The sequence below is a fragment of the Marmota flaviventris genome, chromosome 15, assembly GCF_047511675.1.
Source record: "Marmota flaviventris isolate mMarFla1 chromosome 15, mMarFla1.hap1, whole genome shotgun sequence".
NCBI classification, from domain to species: domain Eukaryota; kingdom Metazoa; phylum Chordata; class Mammalia; order Rodentia; family Sciuridae; genus Marmota; species Marmota flaviventris.
Window position 1 is genome coordinate 15,293,659 of NC_092512.1, and position 7,912 is coordinate 15,301,570.

The 7,912-nt window shown below is 57.6% G+C and overlaps 1 protein-coding gene across 5 annotated transcripts; it reads right to left on the minus strand.

The window, feature by feature from the left end:
- Nucleotides 1-228: 228 nt before the first annotated feature.
- LOC139702070 (uncharacterized) lies at nucleotides 229-7,642 on the minus strand. 5 transcript variants are annotated; one of them, XR_011704660.1, is made up of 5 exons: nucleotides 7,477-7,642; nucleotides 5,547-5,749; nucleotides 5,037-5,268; nucleotides 3,313-3,428; nucleotides 229-524 (listed from the first exon to the last, which is right to left on the minus strand). XR_011704660.1 is itself a non-coding variant. In XM_071602128.1 (3 exons), exons 1-3 carry the CDS (start codon nucleotides 6,046-6,048, stop codon nucleotides 482-484), a joined length of 777 nt encoding a protein of 258 aa, XP_071458229.1. In that variant the 5' UTR covers nucleotides 6,049-7,411; the 3' UTR covers nucleotides 229-481. The 5 variants fall into 5 exon arrangements, 1 of the variants encoding a protein (XP_071458229.1); XR_011704658.1 differs by having other exon boundaries at nucleotides 5,547-5,848; XR_011704659.1 differs by lacking the exons at nucleotides 229-524; nucleotides 3,313-3,428 and adding an exon at nucleotides 3,979-3,998 and having other exon boundaries at nucleotides 5,547-5,848.
- Between the last annotated feature and the right edge of the window lie 270 nt (nucleotides 7,643-7,912).

Consider the following 7,912-nt stretch of genomic DNA (forward strand, 5'->3'; position numbering starts at 1 on the left):
GCCGGGCCTGGGGGAGGCAGAAGGACCCAGAGCCGTGCCCTGCAGCAGATGATGACGTTCCCACACGGAGCAGCTGGGGAAGCAGGAAGGGCAGGCCAGCGACGTCCAGGTCCTTACTGGGCTGGGCGGCAGAGCTGGAGCAAGAATCCAGGGCAAATGCGCGTTCCTGGCCCTACGCGGGCGCCCTTGGCCAAGGGAAGGCCAACTCCAGCGATTACGAGAAAAAACAAACGGCCACTGTGGAATTTATTGTCCAGACTTTTGAGAGACAAAGGGGATGAATAATGACCCTAAAAAATCACAAGCACGAACCATGTTGTCCCAGGGAAAGAGGCACGTGGTCCCCAGAGCCCCGAGCCTGAGAGGTGCTGGTCGCAGAGAGGAGCTTCCCACTCCTGGACGATCAGCCCTGAAGAGCAGGGTGCATGTCCCCCGGACACCCCTGGAAACTGAGGCTTGGAGGGTAACAAGACCCCAGAGCTCACAGGCAGCTGCAGAAGACGGGAGCAGATAGAATCTGGGTCCTGTAGGAAGAAAGAGAAAAGTAGGGCAAAGAGTGACGTGTTGGGGTACACCTGGGAAGGGGGCTGTGACCAGCCTGCTGTGACGGGGGTGCCCACAGAACGCTGGACTGTCCATGTCATTATCCCCCCGGAAGGGAGCCCGGGGCAGCCCAGGACAACAGGGCTCAGTGGTGGGGTGGCAGGGCCTTGCAGGGCCAGGAAGGCCTCTGTCATTCCTGCAGTGACCAGGAGCTGGAAGGAGCTGCCACCTGGGGCCGGGGCCCCCGCAACAGCCTCTCTGGATAGGAAGCCTGTTTCCTTCCCCCTTCCCCCACCCCAAGGCGGTGGACAGCAGCCACGTCGGGCCTGGGAGCCAGCAGGGCACTAGGAGTTCAGTAACAGTGGTGGGAGGCAGTGCCCGAATGATCAGGAGGTCAGCAGGCCAATCCAGGCGGGCCCTGCTGGACCTGAGGGATCCTGCCATGGAGGCCGCACTGTCGCTGGGAACAGCAAGGGCCCTGGGGTCACGGAGGCCCCAACGCAGTCCCTGAAGTTCTGAGGCGCAGCCCGCATGATGCCCCTGAGCCCCACCTCCCGGCCCTTTGCTTTCTAACAGGAAGTTCCTTCCTCTTTCTATGTTTCTCCCCCCCTTGGCCTGTACCCAGCTATCACCAGCCCAGAGCTCGGGGTGACTTTCAGGAACCTGTCATTGTGAAAACACAAACGACTCCCAGCCAGCTGTCTCTAGGACCGGGGGACTGTGAGTCCAGGCATCAGGGCCAGCAGGCCGTCGGAGGGGCCTTGACGGCAAAGAGCAAGAACCTGGGGTCTCTGCTGGGCAGCCCCAAACACGCCCCAGCCCACAAAACCCTTCCCCGCGGGAACGCGGCCAAGGGCGGAGTGAGTGGGGTGGCGGAGTGGAGGACGAGACACACCCCGACCCAATCGTGGCTCCAAACCCCACTCACAGCCAGGCTCTGGAGCACGCTGCGGAAAAGCACCTGGCAGTTCCGGCCCCCTCTGTCCACCTGTGGGAACCCTGTCGTCCCCTCAAGGACAAACTCAGATGCCACCTGACATGACCCCTCTGCTTGTGACTGGAGCTGCTGCCCAGGACGTCCACCCGGCCCGGCCACACCGCCCTGGCAGAGAATCTCACGCCCTCCCGAGCACGTCAGCTCCGAGCGGGGCAGTCCAGGCACCCCTCGAACTGTCTGCCCTGTGTCAGCTTCTGACAGTCCCCAGCCACAGCTGGACCCATTTCCTGTCACTGCCTTAGCAAATTCCCACAAACCTCACAGCTCAAACAGCACCGCTCTGTGACCACATGACCATTCTGGTGGTCACAAGTCCAAAGAGGGCTCCCTGAGCTAGAATCATGGTGTCCCAGGGTCTCACTTCTTCCTGGAGCCTCTAAGAAAGAGTCCGCCCGGCCCTTTTCCTACTGCTAGAAGCCAGCTGCTCCCTGGCCAGTGGCCCCCTGTCCGTCCCCACCTCCAGCAACCTCATCAGCCCATCTCTGCCCCACTCAGCCCACCTCCCTCCATGAGGATCGTGGTGACCACCCCAGTAATCAGCAAAGTCTCCTATTGCAGGGCCTGTGACCAAATCACATCTGCACAGTCCTCCTGCCGTGTGGGGGACATGGTCACAGGTTCCAGGGACTCAGACGGACCTTGGGAGAAGAGGCATCGTCTGCCTACAACTCCAAGCAGAGCCTGAAGTTAAAGAATCCAACACTTATCAGAGGGGCTGGAGACACACTGCCCAGGTGTGCAAGGCCCTGGGTCCCATCCCCCACACGGAAAACTTAAAAATCATTGGAAAGACAACACACAGCACCGTTAAGATCAGGACGGGTATCACAGTCAGCCCTGGATCCTAAATAGGCTGACGCAGACCTCCAATTTGTCATTTCTCGGTGCCCAGCCAGTCAGCCCAATCGGCTGGAGTCATGCAGGACTCGGGCCCAGAATCGGGACAAAGGAAGCAAGCCCAGTTATAGGAGCGAAGGGACAGGGGATGGTGCCAGTCCCCGAGGGCGAGGCCTGAGGGTCTGAGACCCGTCCCAGGTCTGACTGGTCCCACTCCTAGGGGTGGGTCCCAGAGCCCCCAGGAGATGGGAAAGCAAAGTAGCAGGCCGGCACTTAGGAGGGTCTGTGACATCCAGAACCTATCTAAGTTTACCAGGGGTCCTCTGTTATCAAATAAACCTACATTGAGGCTTAAGGGGCTGGTGACAAGCTGCTCTGTCACTCATAGTTGGGTAGAATTTTTTTTTAAGACTTTTAGTTGTAGGTGGACACAATACCTTTTTATCTATTTATTTATACGTGGTGCTGACGATTAAACCCAATGCCTCACATGTGCTAGGCCATTGCTCTACCATTGAGCTATATATAGCCCCAGCCCAGCAGAACTCTTCTGATAAGCCAGTCACAGTGGTGCATACCTGCAATCCCAGCCACTCTGGAGGCTGAGGCAGGAGGTTTGCAAGTTTGAGGCCAGCCTCAGCAACCTAGAGAGTGTCTCAAAATAAAAAAGTAAAAAGGGCTAGTGGTAGAGTGTTTACCTAGCATGTGTGGGGCCTTGAGGTTGACCCCATCACTGCAAAAACAGAGGAGACTTCTGGTAAACAAGAGTCTTTTTCCAAAGAAGAAACCCCATGTGGTAAAAACACAGGCCTCATGACAGGTTGATGCAAGAGCTGTTTGGGGGTGCAGGGTAGCAAATATGGTGATGACAAAGCCCCCCCTCAGCTGCCCTGCTCAGAACTGACCTGGTCCCACTTTGGGGGTCAGAGCCTCACCTGGGCCTTTGTGCTTCTCCCAAGCCACTCTCAGGACCCTCTGCCCAGCAGTCATAGCTGCCAGCTCCCTGGAGTGGACCTCCACGAGGGACCGCTATCCACACCCTGAGAGGCCTCTTTGTCCATTAAGAAGAGGGGGAGGGGAAGAGACGGTCAACAGTTTTACAAAACTTAAAAGTGGTCACAATCAAAACAATCCCAGCAAAACGCACTGCCTCTGCTTCTCCTTTGAAGCTGTTTCACAAACGGAATTCCTTTCCTTTGACCAACTTTCCCAATCCTCACATATTTACCTTGCGGGGGAGGCTGGTGCACGCTCAGAGCTCTGCCCCCTGTGGCCCGGCCCCTTGAAGCCACCCAGCTGTCCTCCTGAGCCTGCGACACCCCCGGGATGGAGACCCCCAAGAGCGTGCACGTCCGTGGCTTTACTCTCCGGCTCTTTGTGTATTTCAGATTAAAACTAAGAAATGCTTTCTCTTGGTGAATTCACCAGTAACAATGGTCAACCCACTGCACATGACCAGAAATCATTTTTGTTGGTTTTTTTCATGAAAATTAACCCTATTTTCCAAAACAAACCGAAACTGAGCGAGAAGGGTAGCATCGTGTTACCTCCTGAAGGTTGCACTTAGGAGAAGACGACTGGATTTTTGGACCTGCTGCTGTGTTTGGTACGTTGCGATATGCTGCTTGGGTTAAAGTATATGAAGAAAATTCTAGGATCTGATAGACCACCAGACTTTGAGAATCACTATGCTCCATCATACTTCATCACTTCTGATGTCTCAGATCCAAGTTCCTAAAACTCTCCTTGCACAAAGTAAATGCATCATGTTTGTTGAGTGAAAAAAATAACCAACTCTAGAGCAAAGCTGGGTGAGAGGGGAAAAAAGCCACATCTTAGGCCTAAAATCGGGGCTGGGTTTTGTCTCTGGGCTCCAATTATCCAGCCCTTCTTTGCTATAAGGAGGTAGTGGAGAAGAGTAAATGCAGCTTTCTAAAAGCAGGGTGGCTGTGAATGGTTGTGCAAGTTGTGGACTCTGCAAGACCATCTGAGCTGGTTTGTGGAAGCAGGAATCCAGCTCCTGTTCTGCTCAGCCCTGGAGCACGGCTGGGGGGTTGGGAGCATTTTCCTAATCTGTGCAATGCTGCTGGGTGTGTCGGCAGCATCCAAAGCCTTACCCTATGAGTCCCCTAAGCCATATCTGAGAGTAGTAAGGGACTCATGGAGAGTGGACCACTGGGCTGAGTCAGGCAGGTAGGGCTGCAGAAGATGGGACATGAATCCTCAGTTTAGTCTCTCTGACAGCCAGGGCCCACCTGGACCTACTGCTGGTGAGTGATCACATGGCTTGGCCCCACCACATTCGCAGCCAGAGCAAGCCCTGGAAAAAGACACCAAAGAGCCAGACAGCAGCCTTCTCCACCTAGGGATGTGGACACCTGCCAGTGTCTGGAGGCATGTCTGGTGGTCAGAACCATGAAGGAAGGAGAGGGGTCCACTGGCATCCAGTGAGCAGAGACCAGAGAGGCTGTTCAACGTGCCACAATGCACAGCAAAACATTATCCAGCCCCAGATGTGAACAGAGCTGAGATTGATGAACCCTCATGCAGTGGACAGAATATGGACTCTAACCTCCCAGGTCCTGGGTTCGAATAGCTCTGTGGCTCTCTAAGGCTGTGACTACGATCCCATCACTTAACTAGAGAGAATGACCCTCACCTTGCAAGATTGCTATGAGGCCCGAATTGAGAAGGGTGTGCCTCAGCTTGTCCCTTAAAACAGTGGCCTCTGACTTGATGGCCAGCAGCTGCAACGGCGGCCTTCCCAAGCAGGCCTGCACTGGCCGGTGCTTGGCAGGCTGCCGGTGAAGGACATGGGTCTCTACTTCCTCTCAGGAAGTCCACAGCCCCGCGGCCAGCAAAGTCCACAACTGAGCGATTTAAGTCAACGCCTGTGAAATGAGGGCGGAAAGTTCAAAATAAGAGGGTCTAGGCACAGAGAGGGGTGAGTTTTCTCTCTCTTTTAAAAGAAGAGAACTTTCACATTACGCCGATGTTGTTCTACCATCACAAGAAGAAGGAGGAGAGGGAGGGGATTCACCCTGGATGGGGGGAAAACATGGGCTGGGGGCGTGGCTCAGCAGTGGGGCACTGGCCTGGCTGTCGCAAGGCCCTGGGGTCCACCCCCAGCCCTGCCAGAGACAGAGGAGACGTGAAAAGCAAAACCCACCAATCAACCAGCCAACCAAGGCCACGTCGATGACCAGACACACGTGAGACGCAAGTGCCGCCGTCGTGTTGGGCCCAGTGGTGGTCTTGCCTGCGTCCAGCCCTGCTGCTGGATCCTTCTCTAATGCACGGCTCACGTGGACCACGCCAGGTGCTGGACGTTTAGGCAGAATGAAGCTCAGCGTCTTCATCCGTCGTCCTGAGCTGATGGAGAGGTGAGGGGTCGTGGGAGCCGCCGTGGCTTCCTGGAGACAGGGAGCTTCCAGCCGGGGACCCCCGGGAGGACAGCAGGCCACCTGAGGGCTACAGTGACACAGGCAGAGGCCCAGGGTCCATGGCCCCATGGAGACGCAGAGCCCTGCCAGGGGCTGAGAAGACACATGCAGGGCCCTCGGGGCTCCATGGGCTCCAGAGCTCGCAGGTGGAGAAGGCGGGGAGTGAGCAGAAGAGAGTGACCGGGTGTCCTTCAGTGGAGAGGGAGTCGAGGCTGCCACAGCCTCCATGAGGACCCGTGCCGAGAAGCTGCAGCCTCCACTCACACTCTCAGTCCCCTACACCCAGGCTGACCAGTCCACCCCCTGGCCTGCCCTGGGCTCTCCTCTTTCCTCCCAGGTTCCACACACCCATGCTGGGGCACCCTGGGCAACTAACTTTCCCTCTCTGAGTCTCAGCTTCCTAGTTTTAAGAGGGGGTGGTAACAGATTCTCCTTCCCTGGAAGGAGACCCTCAGGATCTGTTCACGCTGGTGCGTGCCCCTTCTTCAGGAAAGGAGTGCCCAGCTCCCTACCCCGGCACCCCCATATCCAGGGGGGCCTGACCTGAAGAGGCAAACCCCACCTCCCCACCATGGCAAGCTCCCTGGGAGGCCCAGGACCTCAAAGCATGTGCAAGATCCAGGAGTGAGGGAGACTGGGACGGCAGCAGGCGGGTCTGGAGCCCCCCCCCCATCCTCCACTCCCGCCACAGCACCACAAATGGCACCAGGCCCCCATCCACTGGGGCCCCACTAGGTCTCAGGCCTGGCCTCTGCGTCTGCGACACACCTACTCCGCCAGGAGGGCTGGGACCCACGGCTGGCTCCACTGTTTGATGTCGGCATACAAGGCCCCTCGTCCTGCCAGCCACCTTCCCAGGCACCAGCCCCCCTGCCCGGGACCACCCCACGGGCATTCCCACTTCCCCAGGAGGGCAGCCCTGGAGCCTGGCCCGTCCGGGCCCACTCCCAGACGCCCCTTCCCGCGTCTGATAGAAAGGTTGGAAAACTGCCCCCAGCCCTGCTCCCTGGCACTCCAAGACCACCGGGTGGCACGGCTGTGACCAGGGAAATGTCCGCAGAAGCCGCCTGGGAAGGGGGAGGCATCTGGGAAAGTTTATGACTTCCCAGTAAACAGGCCCAGCTGCGGTGACCTCCTGCTCCTTCCTCTGCTGGCCCAGGAGGGCGAAGCCTGGAGGGGCAGCACCCCCTGCCCTGCCCACCAGAGGACGAAGGCACCAACCCCCGAGCCAGAGGCAGAGATCAGACCCCCTGGATGCTCCAGCTCTTGCCGGCCGCCCCCAGATCCTTGTTCTGTGACAAAAATAATCCCGTGATCATGAAGCCGCCGTGGTTTGGGTTTTCTATTACTCACCACACCACTCAAACCCCAGTCCTGCACCCCAACCTCAGCACATGCACCCCCAAATCTCTCCCCAGCAGCCTTGCTTGAGACTACTGAGCCACGTGATCTCTGACCCACTGCCCCGTCCACCACAGCAGCCCACCTAAGCCCAGCACCGCTACACGCTCCCGTCTCTGAACCCAGTGATTCGCCGTAGGGGGCTTGGGAGGGTTCATCCCATCCTCACCCACCCCACACGCATCCCCACCACTCACGGCCCAGTGGCTTCTCCCCGTCCTCCCTCCTGCTTTCCGAGCTGCACAACTGCCTCACCAGCACTGACGACCTGGGAAGAAACCTGACCATTCCCGAGGCTCAGGGAGTCCGCGTGAGCTCACCCAGGCCCCCCGCGGCACAGAGCAAGTCTGTTCTGCAGGAGAAACAAGGAAAACAATCACCACCACCAAAATTTGCCTTCTCTTTAAGAACTTCATTTCAAAACCCCGGACCATGCTGATCACTTGACATGGTGTTGGGCAATGCCTCCAGGGACCAGAAGGACACTTGGAACATCCTCCATCAGGGTGACCTAACCAGGGTGACCAATGGCTGTGAAGTGGCTGAGCCAGGCTCACTCACTCACAGGGAGCAGAGGAGTTGGAGAGAAAGGGCAGACACTGGGACACGCACCTTGCTCTCCAAGGCTGCCGCCCTGGTGACATCTCTCCTGAAGGAGTGGCTGCCACCGTAGGGGTGCCTTGGCAGGGGC

Coding starts and splice junctions, on each gene's coding strand:
- LOC139702070 (XM_071602128.1), bottom strand. CDS start 6,048: ATGGAGGCTGTGGCAGCCTCGACTCCCTCTCCACTGAAGGACACCCGG. Junction 5,269..5,546: donor CTTGGTTGGCTGGTTGATTG/GTGGGTTTTGCT, acceptor CTCATTTCACAG/GCGTTGACTTAAATCGCTCA. Junction 525..5,036: donor CCTCATAGCAATCTTGCAAG/GTGAGGGTCATT, acceptor TTCTTCCTACAG/GACCCAGATTCTATCTGCTC.